A 24,027-nucleotide genomic window follows, 5' to 3' on the forward strand; every position below is an offset into this window, starting at 1 on the left:
TTTTTTGATTTAGCGCTCGATATATGTTTTTTCTGTTTTGCTCACCAATTTTTCACATCACTCCTGATGTGCAACACCATATAGCTGCTCATCAATGCCGTGGCAGAATCTTCTATGAATTGTAGCCTATTATTGATTAATTTTCCACTTTTTATATTTTATTCCCGTAACAACCTCTCCTGTTATTGGCGCCAAACTTGTTTTTGTTGTTTGAGCTTATTTGCAGGTGTATGCTCACATCACAAAACAGTGTTGATCAGGCACCGAGAGAGCACACCAGCTAAAACTGACAATGCGCTTGCAGAGCGGACGCACCCAGAAGGCGAATATCTGTGCATGACACAGGGGCCCTTTCGCCGGCCGACACCCCCACTCTACAAACACCCTTCTCCAAATCAGGAAGTGTATCTCAACCAGTCTGTCTGCCCCAGTCAGCTCTCTAGAGCGGGCTGAGGGAGAACCAACAATGGGTGACACTATGACAATACATATTAAATACATCTTCATTAAATTTCTACAACAATTCCCAGTGGTTCATCCAGGCCCTTTTGGACCGCCAGCCTCTCAATGGCGCTCCTCAGATTGACTCCCCACCGAATAGCAGTACAGCTTGGGATCTTCAAGAATGGGAACCCAGTCACTCACTGGATCCCCGTCGCTGTTCAGATGCTCCGGGTCAGCATGGCCCCGGAACCAGGAACACCGCGTGGCACGCACGTCCTGGTCAGGCAGGCTATAATGCTGGGGTGCCGTGATATGGCCACCCTAAAGGTGGGTGCCACACTGGACGAAGAAGAACCCAGAACCAATGGCGTCTGCCCTATAAATACCCCTCCCAGCATGCACAGCAAGGACAAACCCCCGTCATTGGCTGCTGGGAAGAGCACCCAAACCTTGACTCCACTGCTGCCACCTGCAGCACCGGGGCTGGAAGAACACCCCAGTACAGCAGAATGGACTCACAGCACAGCCAAGCTGAGACAGAGACCGCATTTTGCTACTAACAATCTGGATCAGAGTTTAACTACACTCTGATCTACACAGAAATTTAGCTAGCACCAGTACTGTAAGGTACATAGGGCCAGATTCACATAGAATTGCGGCGGCGTAACGTAGCACATTTATGTTACACCGCCGTAAGTTTTACGGGCAAGTGCTTGACAAAGCACTTGCCTCTAAACTTGCGGCGGCGTGGCATAAATCCGTCCGGCGCAAGCCCGCCTAATTCAAATGGGGCGTGTATCATTTAAATTAGGTGCGTTCCCGCAACGAACGTACTGCGCATTTCCCGCCGTGCTTTGCGCGAAATGACGTCGCACCAACGTCATTTTTTGAACAGCGAAGTGCGTTACGTCCTTTCCTATTCACGGACGACTTACGTAAAAAAAAAAATTTTTGAATTCGACGCGGGAACGACGGCCATACTTTAACATGGCTAGATTTAAGCCAAGAAATAGCAGCTGTAACTTTACGCCGGGAAAAGCCGACTAGCGACGACGTAAGAGAATGCGACGAACGCGCGTACCTTTGTGGATCGCCGTAAACAGCTAATTAGCATACCCGACGCGGAAAACGACGTGAACTCCACCCAGCGGGCGCCGAAGTATTACACCTATGATCCGAAGGCGTACGAAGCCGTACGCCTGTCGGATCGAAGGCAGAAGCCGTCGTATCTTGGTTTGAGAATTCAAACTAAAGATACGACGCGGCAAATTTGAAAGTACGCCAGAGTATCAGCAGATATTCTGGCGTACTTCTTCTCTGAATCTGGCCCATAGGCGCTACACTTGTCTTGCAAAACGCTCTCAAACCAAGTTACTCTCAAACCAAGGTTTTACTGTAGCCCCAACAGGCCATGTTTTGGGAGTTTCTCTTAGATAAGATAGCTGTCCAAAATACCAAGTCATTGACTCTGATTTAAAGCACATGTGCAAGATTACCTGCAAACATGGCCTGTTGGGGGTACTTGAGGACTGAGGTTGAGAACCAATACTTTAAGGCACAGTCTTTGGTAACTCTCATAGATAGAAATTAATTGTTTAAGAGTGCCCTCTAGTTGCAATATCTCATGAGAAGGCATGACATGCAATCAACCAATTTGTATCATAAGGCTCCATTCACACTTGACGTTTCAGGAACACATGACAAAGTGCACACAAAAGAAGCTGCAACGCACGTCATGCTTCCGGTGCCATTAATTGTTGATATAGATGTTAGACATATTTGGTATTTATAAAAAAAAAAAAAAAGAGAGACATATGTTTTATATTTAATGGTAAGTTTAGAGGTTGTGTAGTTAGTGTACTTTTTTAAATATATAGTTCACCATATTTCTTTAAATTGGGACTACAAGCTATTTAATAGGTTCTATGCTTTCAGGAAACATAGTTTGACTGTCAAGGCAAAAATACTGGTGGAGCATTGAAAAGCTTTGAAAATGTGAAACTTAAATTCAAAAATCATCAAAGTCTTTATTATTTCCAGAATATTGCAGAACATAGGGATCATTCTTATTCATAAAGCACAACTAAACTTAAAGGGGTTGTAAAGGTAAAAAATGTTTTCCCTAAATAGCTTCCTTTACCTTAGTGCAGTCCTCCTTCACTTACCTCATCCTTCAATTTTGCTTTTAAATGTCCTTATTTCTTCTGAAAAATCCTCACTTTCTGTTCTTCTGTCTGTAACTACACACAGTAATGCGACACTTTCTCCCTGGTGTGGAGAAAGCCTCTTAAGGGGGAGGGGCCGAGCAGGAGGGTCAGGACGCTATCTACTTTTCAGATAGAGAAAGGAGCTGTGTGTTAGTGGGCATCCTGACACTCCTGATCACCCCCTCCCCCTTCAAGAGGCTTTCTCCACACCAGGGAGAAAGCCTTGCATTACTGTGTGTAGTTGCAGCTCGTTTTCTGTGCACTTTGTCATGTGTTCCTGAAACGTCAAGTGTGAATGGAGCCTTATGATACAAATTGGTTGATTGCATGTCATACCTTTTTATTCCTTCTAATGAGATATTGCAACTAGAGGGCACTCTTAAACAATTTACAATTTAACAGGAAGTGAGGATTTCTCAGAAGAAATAAGGACATTTAAAAGCAAAATCGAAGGATGAGGTAAAGGAAGCTATTTAGGGATTTTTTTTTTTACCTTTACAACCCCTTTAAGTAGTAACAAATTATGAGCAGGCAGTTCTTTATTGCACTACAATAACAATCACTTTTCTGTCTGCTTCCAGTCTTCTATCGAATGTATGCTGAACTGCACATGTGCTGTACCAGAATGACTGACTCCCATGTGCATGCCCCACCAGCCAATTAAGAGACAGAAAATCTACCACCTGGAAGTGGCTGGGGAGAAGAAGACACTTGTCGGCAAAAGATGTTCCTGCCACATTACTGGAAGAGGTAAGCATTTCTGGGGGGTTAGTTATTCTTTAAAGTGGAACTAAGCTCACCCAAAACAGTTACAGTTATTAGGATGCTTATATCAGCCCTCCATGGCAACTGCAGATTAAACAAAGACAAAGATGGAATATTCCTTGGTTGAAAAGGATATGCTGGTTTGGTTCCTATTTAAAGCGGTGGTTCACCCTAATAACATTTTTTTTTTTTAATAGCATTAAATTAGGCATAGTAGCGCGAGCTACAGTATGCCTGTATTGATTTTTTTAGCCCCGTACTCACTGTGCAATCCTATATAGAAGATTCCGACTCCCCGCGGGGAATGGGCGTTCCTATCAAGAGGGAGGATGATTGACGGCCGGCTATGGCACGTCACGCTTCTCCGGAAATAGCCGAAATAAAACTTGGCGATTCACGGCGCCTGCGCGCATGCGCCGTATAGCGCCGTGAAGAGCCGAGACCTGTTCCGGCTATCTTCGGGGAGCGTGACGTGCCATAGCCGGCCGTCAATCATCCTCCCTCTTGATATGAACGCCCATTCCCCGCGGGGAGTCGGAATCTTCTATATAGGATTGCACAGTGAGTACCGGGCTAAAAAAATCAATACAGGCATACTGTAGCTCGCGCTACTATGCCTAATTTAATGCTAAAATGTTGTTAGTGTGGGTGAACCACCGCTTTAAGTCTAGTTTCAGGAGGTAATTCATCATCAGCTAACTGAATCTCAGCACATTTTACAGAGAACTTGGAATTGAAAGGTCTTTGCAGATAACATCTGTTCAGATTTTACCCCATTGGTGAGATCTCCTCTCACAACTTATTTGACAAGTGTCAGGCAGAACAGGAAGTAAGAGGAAATCTTAATGAGGACAGAAACAGAAATCAAAACATTATATAGTAGAGTGGGAATTTTTTATTTATTTTTTATCAGGGGAAAGCGCGAACGCAGTCCCCCACTACCACAAATTATGCAGTCGAGTTTCCCGCATTTGGGGAAATCGCAGGGGTCAGCACAGCCGGAGTGCAATGGCCGAGCCTCGCCCTGGGAGAACTTTTTTTTTTAATAGAAGAGTGGGAAATAGATGGAATCTCTATGATATTTTATGCTGCTGTCTGTGACTCCTTTCCTTTTTTCTCCTAACTTGTTGTCTAGCTGAAGGAAGTCAGAATAGTGAGAGGAAACCTCCCCGATTTGAGCAGAAAACACAGATTTCACAGTTGTTACTAACCAAAACTTTTTGTTTTCTTAGTTTGGGGGGGACGGACGTTAACTCTCTGATAGCACCAGATATGGGTATACAAATGCTTTTCTTTAGCAGAGTAAAGGAAGGCTAGATTCCCTGTAGGACTTCCATTTGTGTATGTCTTTCTGTTGCAGATTTTCCCTCACTTCCTGTCTGGAGTAGGGTAGGAAGCAGAGGGTCACTCTCTGTAATGGTGCAATAGCATAAAAACCCAACAGGAGTTCAACTAGAAAAATTATTTGGCATGACAGACATTTGTGGCGTCAAAGTCAGGGATTTTTTAGGATAGAGTCAGGTGTATGATTAACCAATTATACCAAACAGGTGCTCATGGTCATCAACTACACATGTAGGTTACAACACTAATTTATTAAATGGAACAGCAACAGCTGTGTAGGAGGCTTAAAACTAGGTGAGGAACATCCAAACTCTGCTATGGTGAGGTTGTGGAAGACAGTTTCATGTCATAGGTCATACACCATGGCAAGACTAAGCATAGCAACAAGACAGTTATACTGCATCAGCAAGGGCTCACCCAGGCAAAGATTTCAAAGCAGACTGGGGTTTCAAGCTCTTTTGAAGAGGCACAAAGAAGCAAGCAAAGTTTCAAGATCGTAAAACGTAGTGGTCAGCCTTAGAAAATGAATGCAGCAGATGATCAATGGTGTCCTTAATGCTGAGAAATACGGACCGATACTTATCCATCATTTCATAACATCAGGGAGGCCCTAAATGTATTTTGCAGCAGGAGAACGACCCCAGGCATACAGCCAATGTCATTAAGAACTATCATCAGCGTAAAGAAGAACAAGGAGTCCTGGAAGTGATGGTTTGGCCCCCACCATAGCTCTGATCCCAACAGCATCACATCTGACTGGGATTACCTGAAGATACAGATGTTTCTAAAGGCAGCCTACATCCACAGAAGATCAGTGGTTTGTTCTCTAAGATCTTTGGAACAACCTACCTGCCGAGTCCCATTAAAAACCGTGTGTAAGTGTACCTAGAGGAATTTATGCTGTTTTGCAGCAAAGGGTGGTCACATCAACTATTGTTTTGATTTGGATTTCTCCTCTTTTCATTTACTTTCTATTTTGCTGATTAATAAAAAAAAAAAACAATTAACATTTACATTTCTGAAAGCATTCTCAATTTACAGCATTTTTCACACCTGCCTAAAACTTTTGCACAGTACTGTGTATATAGATAGATAGATATCTTATATACCTTGTGTGTGTGTGTGTATGTATGTATGTATGTATATCTATCTAGATAGATAGATAGATATACACAGTATACATACACACACTACAAACATGTATTATTCTGTTACAAAGGATTGTAACAATCCTTATTACCATCAAGGAATTCAGCAAGTGTCACAATTCTAGTACAGAATGTGCCTAAGGCCTGTAAACTTAGCATGCTGGCTGTGTTCAGTAAAATAGATTATTATGTAGTCACTCAGGAATACAAAAAGTTTGGGCAGCAGAATAAACATTCCATGCTGCAGTGCTATACACTAGAATTCGTTACACCCATTGTTCACAATGCTATACAAAACATTTACTAGCCACTTAAGAGCTAGCCAGAATGTGTTTCAGCGTGATTCACTGCTGCATTTAATTGAAAAAGTATATGTGATCCTTGGAAGAAAATAGCAATTAACTCTTGAAATCTTTCATTGATGGGCAGAGATTTAAGGTTACCAGTGACATATTCGGTTCCACTATTTCTGTGCTTTTGTCACAATGCAGTATCCGCACAATCAAGCAGCTTCTCTTCATACAACTAGTCTCTTGCACCATTAACCTCTTCCCTGCTTTGAAGATATGCAGGTTAAAGATAGCAATTCTGGGGGAGGGAACCAGCTCTGTGTGGGCTTTATGACATCAACTGCTAAGTGATTGTTTTTTTCCTCCTAGCCTAAAACGGACTGGTGTGCAGCAGAGCTGGCTGGTGTAAAGTCTGACAGGCTTTCTTGTCTATTCCTCAGCACATTGCCTGTATTCCCCCCTCTCTCACATCAATATTTAATCCTCTTCTAAGAGCAATGAGATAATGCAATGTGCAGAGGCTGGGAAGGTGCAGTGAGAGAGAGCGGTGCTGCTGTATGCCACTACAACTGCTGCTGCTGCTGACTGGACTCGGAAAGCCAGGATCCTTGGGCTAAGCCCTAGTGCATGCAGCTCTACAGGCTCTCTCCTTAAAGCATGTCCTCCCCGGACCCCACCACCTCCTTCCTGGAAAGGGCAGCTGGGGAGGAGGATACAGGAGGATGAGGAAAGAGAGCCGGCCGGAGCACAGGAGGAGGAAGAGGAGAAGGAGAGGAGGGGGTGCTGAAAGAGGAGAGGTCAGCGCGGAGGATGAAGTGGGGTGTCCGGGGAGCCTGCGCTGCGCTCTCCAGCTGCTTTCTACTTGCCTGCGCCCTAAGTGCGGCCGCCGTGGGCCTCAAGTGCTTCTCTCTGGGCTCTGAGCTGAAGGGTGAGCCATTTCGTTTGGGTACGGCTGCCGGCGCCTTCTACTCTGGTTTGCTGCTATCAGTGGGTCTCTCCCTCTTGGGATCTGCCCTGATCTGCTGCCGCGATGATGCGGCAGGGGAGAGTAAGCCCAGCAGTCAGAACTTCCTCCTCCTTGGAGTATTGGTGTTCATGTTGGGTGTGTTGAGCGCCTTTGCTGGGGCAGTGATAGATGGGGACACTGTTTCACTCGTGGAAAGGAAGTATTCACACTTTTGCCTGCAACAAACAACACCTGGCGCAGGTAGCAGTTCAACAAAGTGTCAGAAGCTCAAGGATTACCAGCGGGGTTTGGTCATATCTACCATTTTTAACTCCCTGGAATGTCTACTGGGTCTTATCAACCTGTTGCTGGTCAAAAACTACAAATCCTCCCAGCAGCGGCGGAGGAGAAGAAGGAGATATGGGGGAAGGCGCTACCAGCGACAAAATAGGGGTTCCATCTTCTCAAATGAGGAGCATGATTTCTCTCCTGGTGACTTCCCCTTCCAAAGTGTGTCCTACATTAACGTTGGGGTATTTCACCTCTTTGATGAAGCAGGAGTGGAAGTGCACTGTGGGGGTCACCCGTCTCTGGAGCTACCTGGTTACTCACCCATGGATCCTGATTTAAGTTCTTCATACCCTTATTGTTACCCTCTTCCTAATGAGCAGCCTCCTCCATATGATGAAATATACCCTGCTACTGAGCTGTGCAGCAGCACCACCACCACCACCACATAACATCACCCAGACTTCTGTACAGAGACCATACTGCTTCATGATCTGCACTGACAATCACTGATGCCTGCAAATAGGACAGGGAGATATTACAAGGACTACCACAATATATCTAAATGGTTTTGTACAGACAATGTTCATAACCAATGTATGGTAAGGGGTGAAAGCTAAACCATGTTGACTGGTGTGTTTGTATGTGTGTGAGTGTGTGTATTTGCTGGTCTCAAGGGATGCACTGTATTCGCCTGACTCCAACCAAAATAATTTATTTTATATGTATGGAGTTAGTGGCAAATGGTATAGATCAATCAGTTTTTCCTCCTCTTCACATTTATTTTGTCATACCAGTGTACATCTCAATTTTGGTATTCGTCACTATTGCCATGGTTACAATGTCTAGCTACAAAATTATTATGTCAGTATAAATAGGCTTTTTATTTCATGTCTGATGAGATTACTCATCTTTATCGAATCTCAAGATTTTATCAGTAAATGCTTCTGGTAATGTCAATTCTTCCACAATTTATGCCCGAATTAATGAATCATCAAATAGTGTATTTTGTTTCAAGCTCAAAAATGAAAAAGCAAATGTTTCAAGTATGATTGATGGGCAAAGAAAGAAAAGAAAATATGCAAAGAGCTTCTCTGGCCCTAAACAGGGCCCAGAGCTAGTAATGGTCCTGCTGCACGGAGGTACCAGGGCCCCAAGGCTGGATGGGATAAAGGTTCTGCAATTTGTGCTGATGCCTCTATTTCATGTCTTTGCAGCACAAACAGAGTTAATAAAGGTCCGTGTCTTTGTTGGCTTGGCATCTGATCACATGCTATGTGGGTTGAACAATCAGACATGTTGTTACAAAGAAGGGTGTTTGTTCTTCTCAGAATTAATGCTGGAACCTAGGACCCAAAACACTTGTAGGAGTCACAGGTGTAAGGATGGAACTGTTTTCAAGCACTTCAGCACAGATATTAATGAAACAGCCCCTCTGTCAGTTAACAGTTCCTCAGAGTAGTCTCACATCACATCATACAAAGTGTATAAACGTAGCATGCAGCACAGAGATTTAGATGACACTTTCACAAACAAGTCTAGAGAAATGCAGATTGCATGATGGGCAGCTATCCAAAGTTCAGCATCTACTTAGATCAAGCATTCTGCATGGATAGTTTAAGAGTGAAGGCGCACAGACACAAGAAAACTATTTGTGATACCATCATCTGGTTATCATTTGTATTTAAATATATGCAGCTACTAGGTTTCTTCCAGATTTTCATCTTCAATGGCTTTTCATAAGAGCTTAAACATACTTATTTTTTATTCCTGCAATCAGAATAAATGAATGGATGAGAAATATGTGCTTCTTAGTAATTTAGGCTGCATGTCTTTCATCCTAAATAATAATATTAATTATTGTGAAGATTCACTGCAAAAAAAAAAGCCACAAGGCTCATTTTCTGAACAAACAATACAATATTTTATTTTCTAGGGTAACCCAGTATGTGATGGGTAACATAAACATTTTAGGGAATAGGGGCTTCTCAATAAAGAATAAATATGTCTCTGCCCATTACTGTTGTGCAATAACTCTGAATACACATGAACTGATATCACTCTTGCTGTCACGTGAGAGATTCTGAAAAGCTATCTATTTAAAAAAATAAAAATAAAGAATGTCGAATTTTTTGATCTCTCTCCCCAAGTTCTTGTGATAGTAAGAGCCTGAAGCCCTTTTAATTTTAATGCTGAGCGAACACCACTCAGTTATTTATTGTTTAAAAAAGCTTTGGATGTCTCGTCTGCTATTGTCCTTAAGGGCAGTATCATACAAGAGCTTTTGAATGCTTGTCGATTTTTGAATTGATAATTGCAGTCATGTAATTAGTGCAATGAAAAACTCTTGAGTGACCCTGTTTTTAGAAAAGCTCATTTATAATTATCAGTCTTTTATAGAGTGATTAGCACCTGAACAATAACAGGATGCTACATGAGAAAGTTCCATGGCTATATAAAAAGAGAAGCAGTAGGCATCAGTGACGGCTGGTGCTTAAATTTTTTTTGGGGGCGCAAACAGACGAAAAACAAACAAACAATTGCAGCCTCACTGTGTCCATCAAACGCAGCCACTGTACCCATCAAATGCAGCCACTGTGTTCATCAAATGCAGCCACTGTGCCCATCAAATGCAGCCACTGTGCCTATCTGCCCATCAAATGCAGCCACTGTGCCCATCAAATGCAGCCACTGTGCCCATCAAATGCAGCCACTGTGCCCATCAAATGCAGCCACTGTGCCCATCAAATGCAGCCACTGTGCCATTCCATCAAACGCAGCCACTGTGCCATCATTTATCGCCACTGTGCCCATCAATTGTCACCACTGTGCCATGCCATCAAACGCAGCCACTGTGCCCCAATTGTCGCCACTGTGCCCATCAATTGTTACCACTGTTCCCATCATTTGTTACCACTGTGCCCATCAATTGTTACCACTGTTCCCATCAATTGTTACCACTGTTCCCATCAATTGTTACCACTGTTCCCATCAATTGTTACCACTGTGCCCAGCAATTGTAGCCACTGTGCCCAGCAATTGTCGCCACTGTGCCCAGTAAAATGCTGCCACTGTGCCCAGCAATTGTCACCACTGTGCACTTACTTTTCTGGGGTCAGCCGTGCTTCTAACATCCCTTGATGTCTTCTCCCGCCCTCGATGACGCTCCAGCCAATCAGGTTACCGGTAACCAGAACCGGTGAACCTGATTGGCTGAGACGCCTGTCACTCTTATCCAAAGAACGCACCCCCGTGCGTCCCGAGGATAAGCATCTGGAAGCCGTTTACAGCCTGTAATCGGAAAGCCTATCAGAGCCGCTGGCTCTAAAAGGCACTTCCACAGCCGCCGTTATTCAGGGGGCCGGCCATTTGAATATTCGGCGGCAATACATAGATTAATGCAATGCATGAATCTATGTATATTGTGTCAGTGGTGTGTGCGGGAGCCAGAGGGGACAGCGCTCCGGCGCCCTCTATACACGCACCACCACTGGAAAGCATACACACATACACAGTGCTGCCATGAAAGCAGAGGAAGGCAGACTATCAACAAATAACTCTGTTCCTGCCTTGGGCACACCATCTGAGTAATATCAAGCAGGTGTTTCGGATTCCTTTACAATTTTTTACTTATTTCTACGAATCCCGTACTAGCCTTATGTTAAGGTGTTATTAAACCCAAAAGAAAACATTTATTATGTTGCAGCTTGCCAATTCTCAGATGTGGTGGCTGCATTCACTTTCTTTTTTAGGCTTTCATTCCTTTATTTTCACCTGGTGATCTGGCCAGTTTGTTAGAGGGTTAAGACAGAGGCTTACAATGATCAGATTTTATTTTCATTCATTTATGTAAAACCTTAATCCCAAAAGGAAAATACAACTGTTGCTGTAACTGCTTAAAATGTGTTAGCTTCACATTATTAGTGTATCTAAATTTGCTAGTGCATCTAACAACCGCCCCCCCCCCCCCCCCACCAGACTGAAAGTGCTGCTGTGCAAAGGTGTTTCTGTCGCTCCTCCATCCAGAGTGCAGGCACTCTGGATGTAATATAATGCAGCTTACCATTTGTTAGATTTAGTTGCTGCATTGTTTCCTTTTTTAGGCTTTTTTTGCTTCTGTTTTCACCGGATAATCTGGCCAGTAACACAGTTCCAGGAATTGTTACTGACCAGATCACCAGGTAAAAACAGGGGGGAAAAAAGCCTAAAAAGGGAAACAATGCAGCATCTATATCTAACAATTGGTAAGCTGCAGTATTTGGCTTAAAACAATGGTAATGCTCTTGGCAGAAAAAACCCCCCACAAATTTAGAGCATTTTTTGTACTAATATTTAGGGTGTTTAGCCTTTTTTTTCCACAAGAAAACTGCTCTCAAAAACAAAAAGAAGTGTTTTTTTTCTAAACACTGAGCTTGAAATATGCCTTAAAATGGCCCAATATGTATGGACATAGCGACTTAATATGTAACTCCTATAGGAGCAGCTTTTTTTTTAAGCCAGTGTGCATGGAACCTTAATGTGCACATGTGCCCAGACTATGCACAATAAAGTATTTACATATTTTTAATAAGCTGCAAAATAGCTCATAAACAAGACTTACTTATCTAGTGACATGTACCAAACAATGAAGTATTTTATTCTCAAAGATCCAAAATGATCACAACAAAGACTCTAAAGTTTGGTTTCAGTCCGCTTCTAACAGCTTAGAAACCCCTGCTGGTGGGCAGACTGCCAAGATTCTGGTGCACCAGAAAGTAATAGGAAAAGAGTGCTTCTGTTGTGAATTTGAAGACTTTTTCCACAATACCTATTGCTAAAAAGGTTAATGAATGCTTGTTTTAGGCCAGATTCACACTTTCGTGTCACATTTAGCCATACCACATAACTGCAACGTGCAATAATGCGTGTCATATACATACTGGTTGCAATAATCTTCATTCTAATGCTACCCCAACATACCTGCATTGTAGTAATCTGCAATGCAAGGATCATGTGTGATTTTAAGCTTGTGAGGAAGTGCTGGCAGCCTTTTAATTTTGAATGATCTGCTCTAAGGCATTTTACATTAACGCATTTGTGTTATTGCACAGCAAACATGTAATGGGCCCTTAAAATACAAACAGTGAGCATTGCAGATGTTATCCAGACTGCAGGTGTCAGTTTAGAAAAATGAAATCTAACATTTGATTGCATGCTGAAGACAACACGGATACTTAATGCCTGAGGTCCTGTCTGTTTTTTGGCAGTAGAGAACTGTACCTTGTGGCATTAACTTTGCAGCCCTTATTTTGTTCTTTTATATAGGTCATTGCCCTATATGATTGTCATAAAATACCCTTGTGTTAAAAAAATAGTAGCTTGTTTATACTACTCTGAGAATAGTTATGCTGCTTGATAAAGAATCATTATTTGATAATAATTTTATTGCTAGACAAAATTATGTTTTTATGTTTCCATATGGCAAAATATTGCACTTTAAAAGGTACAAAAGCTCCTGTGTACTGTACTTGTGCTTGCCCAGAGCAGTCATGCGGCAAGCAAATAGATATTTATTAGTTAGTGCTATCATTTATGCTCATACCATGCCACAATTTTTTTTTTTTTTTAGCTGAATCAGAAATAATATATACTGAATGTGATCCAGAGGAAAAGACCAGTACTTGAGGCACTTTATGACTTACTAAAATATTTGTTTTGTAATTTAAAAACGGAGAAAATATTTTTGATGCCAAAAGATGTGGCATAGAATAATGTTTGGGTATACATTTTTATTTTCGGATTGAACAATTTCTAAGTGTTATTAGAGCACTGGTTTTTATGTAGAGTCATAAAGCCAACAATAGGGTATAATATTTATGCTGAATGTATAGATCAATCACACTGTTGCATGAGGACATCTGCAGTCTGTGTAGACATATTACCATATAATTAATACAAATTCATAAACTTACAGCCATTATGTCCATGTTGCATGCTTTTGTTCAGTGTTACAAACTGATCATAAGAACTACCTGCTGACTGTTTTATTTGATTACTGTATTTGTTAAACGCTGATGCTTCAAACTGATCATGTTTTTGATGATGCATGTCATCGACTTGGAAGCTGATTCACCGTATGGCAGTGGGATGCTAAATACAACATGTTCATTGAAAATATAATTTTGGTGAAATCTGGAGACAAGCTTGGGCTTGCTACGGTTGTGACATCAGTCACTGATGTGGCACTTTTTATGGGTCTGTTTGTGTCTACCCAGTATCCTGCTATAAAAAATGTATCATCGCCTCATATACCATGCAAAAGCTGGGTTGCAATTTTTTTATTAAATTGAGTAGTCTGTTAAAGCAAACTGATAAAACATCAAGAGGGACAAGCAGCAGATTACAGAAAAAAATGGATGTGAATTCTGTACATCAAAATGTAATACTAGCGCATATCTAGTAAGTAAGAAGCAGTTTTGTTCAGGCACCATATGACTGCTGCATTATCTGCAACACCTGAAAGGAAGGCAAACTTGTGGATGAAATACACAGATTATTTGCTCAATTCACAAAGCAAACACACCAGGACAGGGTCGATCCGAGGGTCAAAGGCGCCTGGGTGCAGAAATATTGCTGGTGCCCCCACATGGGCGTCGTAATTTTACTAACTCCTCCCCTTTACAAATGTTTCTTCATTATCCTGAGATCCTTACATGATCTCTTAACAATAAACAAAATACAGGAAGAGAAGCAGAGTACTTTATTGGAACCTGGAGAAGGGCCTCTCTGATGGACACAGAGAGGGCTTCTGTTAGAGAGTCTGTTAGATGTTCGGCGCCCCCACCTCTGTAGGCGCCTGGGTGCAATGCACCCTGTGCACCCTGCCTAGGATCGGCCCTGCACCAGGATAAGAATCCTTATTTTAAAAAAAACTGTTATCTTTGGCTGAGTCCAATGAGATCTGAAAATTACATTCACATGTCTAAAATAAAGATCATTATCCTTGTGTTAAAGCTTTGTAAATTGATCCTCAGGTATGAAAATATTCTGAACTTAACACAAAATCCAAGTATGCAGGAATGTATCTATTGATCTTTCCACACCAATGTTTCTCAACTCCAGTCCTCAAGTACCCCCAACAGGTCATGCTTTCAGGCTTTCCATTATTTTGCACAGGTGATTTGATCAGTTTCACTGCCTTAGTAATTACCACAGCCGTTTCATCTGAGGGAAATACGGAAAACATAACCTGTTGCTGTACTTGAGGACTGGAGTTGACAAACATTGATCTACACTATATGGCCAAAAGTACATTGCGAACACCCCTTTACATTATTGAGTTCAGCTGTTTGCAGTGACGTGTACTGTTAATACTACAGAATACAAAGACATTTTAAAAATGTACGTGCATGGTGGCAACAGTTTGGAGAAGGTTGTTTTCTAGTCCAACATGCACCAGTGCCACGTACACACGATCGGATTTTCCGATGAAAAAAGTTTGATGGACTTGTTTCATCGGAAATTCCGATCGTGTGCGGGCCCCATCTGACTTTTTTCCATCGGAGTAAAAAAATAGAACATGTTTTAAATTCTTCAGATGGAAAAAATCCGATGGGAAATTCCAATCGTCTGTGTGGAATTCCGTCGGAAGAAAAATCCATGCATGCTCAGAATCAGGTCGATGCATGCTCGGAAGCATTGAAATACTTTTTTCTCGGCTCGTCGTAGTGTTTAACGTCACCGCGTTTTGGACAGTCGGAATTTAGTCTGACAGTGTGTATGCAAGACAGCTTGAACGGAATTCCGATGAAAAAATCCATCGGATTTTAGACCATCGGACACTCCGATCGTGTGTGCATAAGATTATTTATTTTTTGAATACCACACTACCTTTCCCTCCTCCCCCTGTCCCTAAATACTTACCTGTCTCCTCTGACTGATCCAGTGCTGTCCCATTGGTAGCACTGCTCCACTAACTTCCTGGTCTCACTGGAGTCACAGGCAGGCTGTGAGGGGTGTAGCCGAGCCGCGGTGTATGGACACACAAACCTGGCTCGGAAGCATGCCCACAGAGGTTCCCCCATATCACACTTCTTATTATGGGGGCACCAGCAGGAAGAAGGAGTGGACTGGTAGGGAAACGCTGAAGAAGAGGTAATGGACCACTTTATTGTTGCATGGAGCAGGTAAGCAAGTATACCCCTTTTTTTAGTTTAGTAAAAAAAACTTTAGCCTTTAATATCACTTTAACTGCAAAGGGGTAAAAGAGGTTGGCAAGTTCTCCATAATAATGCTCATAGCTCATGTAAGCGTGTTGGTCAGGTGTTCGCAATCTTTTAGCCATATAATCTATCTATCTATCTATCTATCTATCTATCTATCTATCTATCTATCTATCTAACAACACACCTTCAAAGTTCAAATGTACCAGTTCTTTTAAATTTGTTTATTTTTTTTGTTCTAACTAATCCTGACCAAGAGCTGATCAATTTTGTCAGTAAATCCTGCAAAAGCCTGGATGTTTTAGATTTGGACATTCTCCAAAAGATCACAATGCACCATACACAAACAATAATATATTTTCAGACAATTTTTTATTACATTGAGCATCATACAGGAAGGAGTCTGAGAAATGTTGCTTTCAAAGAAGAAACTGATCACTACGGACACTGTGGATAGTTATTTCATAGTCATAGACTTGCAATCCCATTCATCCACCCACAGACATGCTTTTTGACTAGAGGTGCCTTAAATATGCCAAGCTAGATGAATGGAAAAAGATGGGGAAATGGTGGTCGGGCAAGGTTTTTAAACTTGTCCTAAAAAAAACATTTAATGTGATTTTCTTAGAAATCCTTCATAGCAAATTTTCCTCTCCTAGTGGGCAGTGGTGGGCTTAGAGCCAAGGGTGATAGGGCTTGCCCAACTGATGAAATTTTTAGCAGAGGAACAGAGAGTTTTTGCTCTACAAAAGATTACGGAAATGGTGAATCAATGAAGAAGTGAAGATTGTGTGTTATGTTGCACACCCCTGAGGTGCCTCTGATGTTACAAAAGCATGTGAAGCAGGATACCAGACACCTTTGGCTCTAAACTCACCAGTACCTACAGCAGAGGCAAAGTGAGGTTATTATATATGGTAACATTATTTTTATAGTCAAGTATAGTGTCCCCATAAATCACATCTGCAATGCATTCCAAGATCATTTCAGTAATGCTGCTGTAACTATGGAAATAAAATTCTTGCAAATGAATTTAGCTAGGTTACATTTTATTAAAGCAGTTTTTCTTTACATATATTTAAACTGTTACTTTACATCTGTTTTTCTTTACTTTTTATATACAAATAACATTCTGTACATTAAAAAGGCTATCAGTCTTTTGGCTCTGTTATGCCATGTACACACGATCGGAATTTCCGATGGAAAAAGTCAGATGGACTTTTTCCATCGGATATTCCTATCGTGTGTAGCCCCATCTGAGTTTTTCCATCGGAAATTATGACAAATTCCATTGGAGCTTAGATATAGAACATGTTCTATTTTTCTCCGATGGAATTCCGTCACAATTCCGATGTGATTTGGCCAGGCAAAAGCCTGATCGTGTTTACACGGCATTAAACTTCAGTCCTAGTTGCTGAAGTTTACCATAATTCACTTGAGCTACAGAGCTTGTGAACAAATTGATGTAATTAAACAGAGATACATATGTGAAAAAGAGACTTTTAAACTTTACCTCCCAACTCCAAAAAAAATACAAAATATTAATAACCAATAATAACAATATAAAGCATAAAGTGTTTTGTTGTATTTTTTCATTCTTGACCATAACTAAAGAGTCATTATAAACACCACTACATATCTCCTTTAAACAAAAGTGTTTAGCAAGTGATTAGCTTTTAACTTCATTCTTTAATTTCAGTAGGGCTACCTTAGTTCAAAAGAGCACAGATGTAGAAGCTGAAGCAGGAAGTTTAAAACACAACCCTTCACTTATACTGGAAAAAGACCTGTCTATGGCCACTATTAAAGTATCAGCATGGTGAGCAGCTGATGTGATCTGATTAATTACCTGCTACCATCACATTATACAGCCATTAGTCTCAACAGCTAATACCAGTGATATCCAAAGCAGCACTTTTTAATATTTATATGGTAATTACCCATCTGCACAATGTAAACAACTGCACTGCAGCATTAGAGGTTCTTCAGCCATTACCAACCAAGGAAAATTATGCCTGGACAGCATTTGTACATTTAAATTTCTCAGTTACTGTCACAGTGATTGCTGAACATCTAAATTGGCTCATTTGAATTAAAGAAAGTAATGAAAAAAGGCAGGCCCATAGTCCAAATTCATCTAAGGATATGTTGCTATTACCCGGTAATATTTTGTGATTAGATGTTATGAAAATACATTTCTTTAAAGACGATCCATAGTGTATGTAAGTCAGCGCATATTTAAATAATGTATTAAAATGTTAATATCTAGAAATATGTGTAGCACTTATGCAAATGATAAATGAATTTTATTATATATGATGACAATGTGACCTCATTTTGACAGTCATAGGAGTAGTCTAAAAGTTGCAAAGAGGACAAATCATTATGGTAATTAAATTGAAAAAGTTTGGGGATAATTTTATAGCAGTTTGCAAAAGGGATAAGTAATCTTAGCAAACAGTTGACATGTTGCAACCTTCCCTGCTGTGCATGCCTGTTGCAGCTAGCAGGTCTCACTCTGCAATAATGAGATGAGCTACTGTATATTTTATGACTAGGCTAACAGCTTAATGTAATACTAAAATCTGGTTTTAAAAAATCTTCTCAAGTCTGTATTCTTAACTCAAAATTCCCTTCCTTTCTCAGCCTCCTCCAAATCCCCAATTTCCTTTTGTGTGCTGCTATGGCCAGAATTCCTGTTAGATGATGGCTATGTTTCTTCTCCATGGTCCTACTGTATGTAGGAATGTAGCCACCCTCTCTTGCTTGCTCTGTTCGGCTATTTGAATAACTTTTGTTGAACAGACACGTTGGAAATCTTTTGTTGATCAGAGGTTGTAGCCAATCAGAACATGTTCTCTGTTAGGATGTGGGTTGACCAAGAGAGTTTGGGTTTCACTACATCTCACAAATATATTTCTATCACTAAAGCCTGTAAGAGCATATACTTTGTAACAATACCCATACACTAGCATCCCCTGTTTTAAACAAATCATTTTACTGATCCAAATCTATTTTACTGTAGAACATGGTACTAATGTATAAATCCAGTCAATATGAGATGACTGTATTTTTAGCAATGCTAAGAAAAAAATGTAAAAGGAAATTATGCATCTTTGCCTCTGCCTACTATAGGCAGATGTCACTTGTGCCTGATGATAAATACAGCCCTGGCACACTTATAAGAACATATACTTGCCCCAGGTTGAATTTGGTTGTTTGTCTTCATCCTCCACATCCACATTTCCTGTACTACCATTTTTCATCATATGTTTGAAAATTATACATTTGAAAATGTGGACTTTTTTTTTTTTTTATAGATGTTATATAAAAATTAGTACACGTTTATTCCATCCTGCAGTCCAGTTCTTTCATTTCAGTTAAGACATAAAACAGGTGAAAAAAAAACACTTAGATTTTTAGTCTTCATATTTCAAATATAAAAAAATACAGTAAAAAAACTAAAATGTAAAAAAAAAAAGTAAATGACAAAACAAGCAAGAGCCATAAGCCTTTTCCTTTCCATGACTTTATCTTTCAGGTGTCCTCTATTTTGTTCAATTCACATCCTATGGACTTTTTAGCAGTACACCTGGGGAGCCTTAAGCACTGCAACATAGTAAAAAATATGTGAATATGAATAAGCTTATTTTCTACTTTATAGCAATATTCAAATGCTTAATTGTCTACAGCTCTGCCATGTTCACTGTAAGTTTGCCCCAACCAGTATATATTTTTAATTAATAAAAACTACCTACCCCTTCATTAATTACCTTAAGAAGCTAATAGTCAATGTGACTGATGTAGGTCTGGAGCTTGATATATTTTACAGTAATGAAGATGAACTTAAAGGGGTTGTAAAGGTTAGTTTTTTATTTTCTAAATAGGTTCCTTTAAGCTAGTGCATTGTTGGTTCACTTACCTTTTCATTCGATTTCCCTTCTAAATGTTTTTTTTCTTTGTCTGAATTTCTCACTTCCTGTTTCTCCTCAGTAAACTTGACCCATCATCCGAGCGGTGGTTAGTCAGCCAGAACAGCTTACTGAGGAATAACAGGAAGTGAGAAACTCAGACAAAGGAAACGAAGAAAAAAATAATTTAGAAGGGAAATCGAAGGAAAAGGTAAGTGAACCAACAATGCACCTGCTTAAAGGAACCTATTTAGAAAATAAAAAACAAACCTTTACAACCCCTTTAACCTTAAATAGATGACAATTTGTTTTGCTAAAGCACTGTATAGCATAAACATTTTCATACATTTTTCATCCGTTTCGGCATCTCAGTGCTGTCGTTCTCCTTCAGTGACACCCTGTAAGCATTTGCTTCAACGTCTACTACATAGTTGTTGTGGATCGACATTATGATAACAACAATGGTAGACCATGAAATAAGTGATAATAACTGCGCTGTGTGGGTATGGAGGGATAGGGCGAGAAACAAAAAAACAATAAACAAAAAAGCAAAACAAAACAGTGATCAATAAGTCCCACCAATTGGGCAGGGTGGGCTCTACAAGCAGTGTGCAATCTGAACTGTGAAGGTGAGTGATCTGGAAAAGGTTAACACTGTGCAGCAAAATCCTTATAAGGAAATATAATAAACATGGAAGTAAGTAAACACAATTATCAAAATAAATGTCCAGGATTGGTACTACAGACCAAAGGTAAGTGGTCCCAACACATAATAAAGGGTAAAAATCCAGTGAAATCAAGTGCAAATAAAAGTCTTGCATCCAAAAAGCATATATTTAAAGGTGCAGTCCTTGATAGCTGTGAATAATAAGTGATGAGAAACCAGGAAATCCAATATTTCAAAGAAGAGCAAGCTTCGGTGCGCACACCTCTAGTGGTATAGAATGCTCACCTCAAGGCCATAGCCTGATGAAGTCATGTGACATGACGCCACGCGTAGGGACAGGAAGTACCAGACCTCACACACTCTGAAGGGAGAGATATGAGCTTGCTGCTCGTTTTGTTTGGATATTTCTGACATTTTAAATGTGAGTTTTTTATGTTTTTATATTAAATACTTTTTGAAGCGGAGCTGTACTATGTGCCTTCTTCTCTCTTTGCCCATCTATACCTGCTGAGCATTTAGTGCCAGTATCCGTGGACGTTTAGGTGGAGGTCAAAGAGAGAGGATCAGCATACAATCAAGATCACAGACTGGGTTGCACGAACTCGCCGTTCGTAGGAGATAGGCCCACTGCTCACGGCCTCCATGTGAGTGCATGTGCATGTGATTGATAATTTTGGGACCACTTACCTTTGGTCTTTAGTACCAATCCTGGACATTTATTTTGATAATTGTGTTTACTTACTTCCATGTTTATTATATTTTCTTATAAGGATTTTGCTGCACAGTGTTAACCTTTTCCAGATCACTCACCTTCACAGTTCAGATTGCACACTGCTTGTAGAGTCCACCCCGCCCAATTGGTGGGACTTATTGATCACTGTTTTGTTTTGCTTTTTTGTTTATTGTTTTTTGTTTCTCACCCTATCCCTCCATACCCACACAGCGCAGTTATTATCACTTATTTCATTGCTTTCTTGGCTAGGACCATTTCCAGATAACTGCAGCAGTGCCCCCTAGGTTTAGAACATCGATAGCGCGAGAGCTCTTCCATTACAATGGTAGACCATGCTTGTGCAGTATTTGTCAGCATAGCTGCTGGTAGCCTCCACAATGGAATAACGTGTCAGCTTTACAACACAGAAATACAGTTGGGAAATATTTGTCATTACATAACATGTAGTGTCTGCACAAGGACTTTAATGGAAGGATCATCCAGGTAATATTAAAGCTGCAAATATACATATATTGAAAACCACTTTTAAAATGACATTAACATATTAAAGCTTATATGAGATTTTAGTGATTGGGGTTAGATCTTCTATAATCAATACTCATAGCCCAGAGGGGAACACTATTTGATCACTTGGCATCCTGCAACTAGGTAATTAATGAAAACAGACTCAGAGGCAGCTTTTAACTCCTAGTTAACAAAGCGAGAGACTTTGCTTTATGGAAACCATGATTTTATTATAATGTGCACCAGGGTCTCATTAGGCAAATGAAAATGCATGTATTGGTGACATACGATCGAGTAAAGTCCTGTAAAAATTAAATAATAATTTTGCTATCAGGATCACTGCATAGTCATCACATTTTTATAGTATCACAGCTCTCAGCAATTCTTCCAGATAGAGTTCAATTACATTGTTACTGCAGTGGACAGCTAGAGAAAGGCAAAGCTCAAAAGAGTCGTTATTATCTGAATGATTTCAATGCTATATATTTGGATTATATCATATGGACTAACTTTTATTGTGTCATATGAACTTTGAAATAATCCAGATGTCTTAAAGTGGAGCTAAATTGATAATTAACATGTATTTGCAACACAAGTGAGTTATTGGAAATCGCGAACAGCAGCTATTGCAAAACTGAACAACTACTTATTTGTTGAACTTATTGCACATTTGAATTTCACCTAATCCACTGTGACTCACTGTATTCTATTGATGTTTTAAAGCAGAATGCATTTACATGCTGTCACAAATCCAAAAAGCTAGTGGATTAAGTTAAATTTTAGGATAGCGGGTGAACATATGCAGATTGTTCCTTTACGTCCCAGTGGCCAATTGTGCATCCAGAACCGCTGATTATCAGCACAGATGCAGCTTAAAAAATAAAGCCATTCACCCAACCTGCCTACAGCTGTTTAATCTTTGTGTTGGAAAAAAAAATGATATACATTACCATATTGTGTGTCTTATGACCCACCTTACCATATCCTGAATGGTTGTCATATACAAAAATAATGGAAGAAGATTGATTCAGTATTACTTAATAATTTAATGGTGATGTCTTTCTATCACAGCATTTAAAACTCAATGTCAATAGATTGAGGGTGCATTATTATGACACGTGATCATTTGCTTTGCTGGTAAACAAGCCAGAGCCATAGTAAAAAATGTCTTGCCCCTTGTTTTAAAGTATATATAAAAAAATGAAATAAATTCAGTTTAAAATAGAACTGAAAGGTAAAAACTGTGTGTGTATATACACACAATGGATATAGAAAAGAATCACCCCCCCTTTAACATTGAAATGAAGACAGACACAATTTTGTTTTATCCAGCTGTATTTACTCAGTGCAACTTATAACATTCAAGTGAAAGATATCAACATTTAAAAAAAATTGAAAAACAGAATAAGACCCCTTTCACACTGAGAGCGCCTGCCGTTAGTGCTAAAGCGCTGCTCATTTTAGTGGCGCTTTTCGGCCGCTAGCTCCTGTTTTGAAGTTCTTTTTAAAGCACTTTTAGGGCACTTTGGAAGTGCTGCACATTCATTGCAATGGATAGGGCGTTTTGTGAGCACTAAATCCAGCGCTCCCAACCTGCCCCAAAGATGCTGCTTGTAGGACTTTTGGAAACATCCCGCAAGCGCATCGCCCGAGTGTGAAAAGTCACACTGCAGTGAATGGGATCAATGCAATGAGGTATAGCTAATCATTTACTAAATTGCTCACAAAGCCATTTGACTTACAACTGTGATCAGCTGTGGTCATTTTGATTAGCTCAACATGAAATAGCTTTCCTGGAGCTGGTAGTGCAACTGAAGCAAATAATCAACTATGGATGGCAAGGCACTGTCAAAAGATCTCCAGGATAAAGTTGTATAAAGGCACAAGTCAGGATATGGATACAAAACAATTTCAAACGCTTTATCCATGCCTAGAAGCACAATGCATTATATTATTAAGAAGTGGAAGGTCTTTGGTACAACACAGACCCACCCTGGATCAGGACATTGCTCCAAGCTGGATGAAAGAGCCCGAATGTCAGAGAGGCTACCAAGAGGCCTACAGCAACTCTGAAGCAGTTTCAGAAATGTATGATTCATGGAAATTATATACTGATTCATGGTTTCTGACAGTTAATGGACTTTAAATGTACAATTGTGATCTCAAGTTGGAAAAAAGAAAGGTGCTCACAAATTTTTAAAATTTACATTTTATTTAGACAAATATAAAATCATTGTAAAAACATTATAAAGTATGTGCACGCTATCAAGATATGTATCTCTCCCATATATAAAAGGAATTATACAGGGAAACCTGTGAAAATTGGCCCACAAATCAATCACTTGTCAAGTAAAGAATAAATATAGTGGTCTTCCATATGTAAGGGGCCAACTGCGGAGTCAGTGTATCAATGCCAATAGATCACTACACGTTTCACCAACAGCTTCTTCAGGGGATCCTATTGGCACACGGTCAGAACAAGAGGTATGGAGTGCTTAAAGGTGTTGTAAAGGTTTGTTTTTTATTTTCTAAATAGGTTCCTTTAAGCTAGTACATTGTTGGTTCACCTTTTCCTTCGA

At 40.2% G+C, this 24,027-nt stretch overlaps 1 protein-coding gene and 1 pseudogene across 1 annotated transcript; one reads left to right on the plus strand and one right to left on the minus strand.

Annotated features, from left to right (window-relative positions):
* Positions 1-4,326: 4,326 nt before the first annotated feature.
* On the minus strand, positions 4,327-4,501 carry LOC120925623 (annotated as a pseudogene).
* A 1,932-nt stretch (positions 4,502-6,433) lies between these two features.
* TMEM271 (transmembrane protein 271) lies at positions 6,434-9,319 on the plus strand. The gene has a single exon (XM_040362355.1). The coding sequence runs from the start codon at positions 7,009-7,011 to the stop codon at positions 7,882-7,884; it is 876 nt and encodes a 291-aa protein (XP_040218289.1). The 5' UTR covers positions 6,434-7,008; the 3' UTR covers positions 7,885-9,319.
* The last annotated feature ends 14,708 nt before the right edge of the window (positions 9,320-24,027 follow it).

The sequence above is a fragment of the Rana temporaria genome, chromosome 1, assembly GCF_905171775.1.
Source record: "Rana temporaria chromosome 1, aRanTem1.1, whole genome shotgun sequence".
NCBI classification, from domain to species: domain Eukaryota; kingdom Metazoa; phylum Chordata; class Amphibia; order Anura; family Ranidae; genus Rana; species Rana temporaria.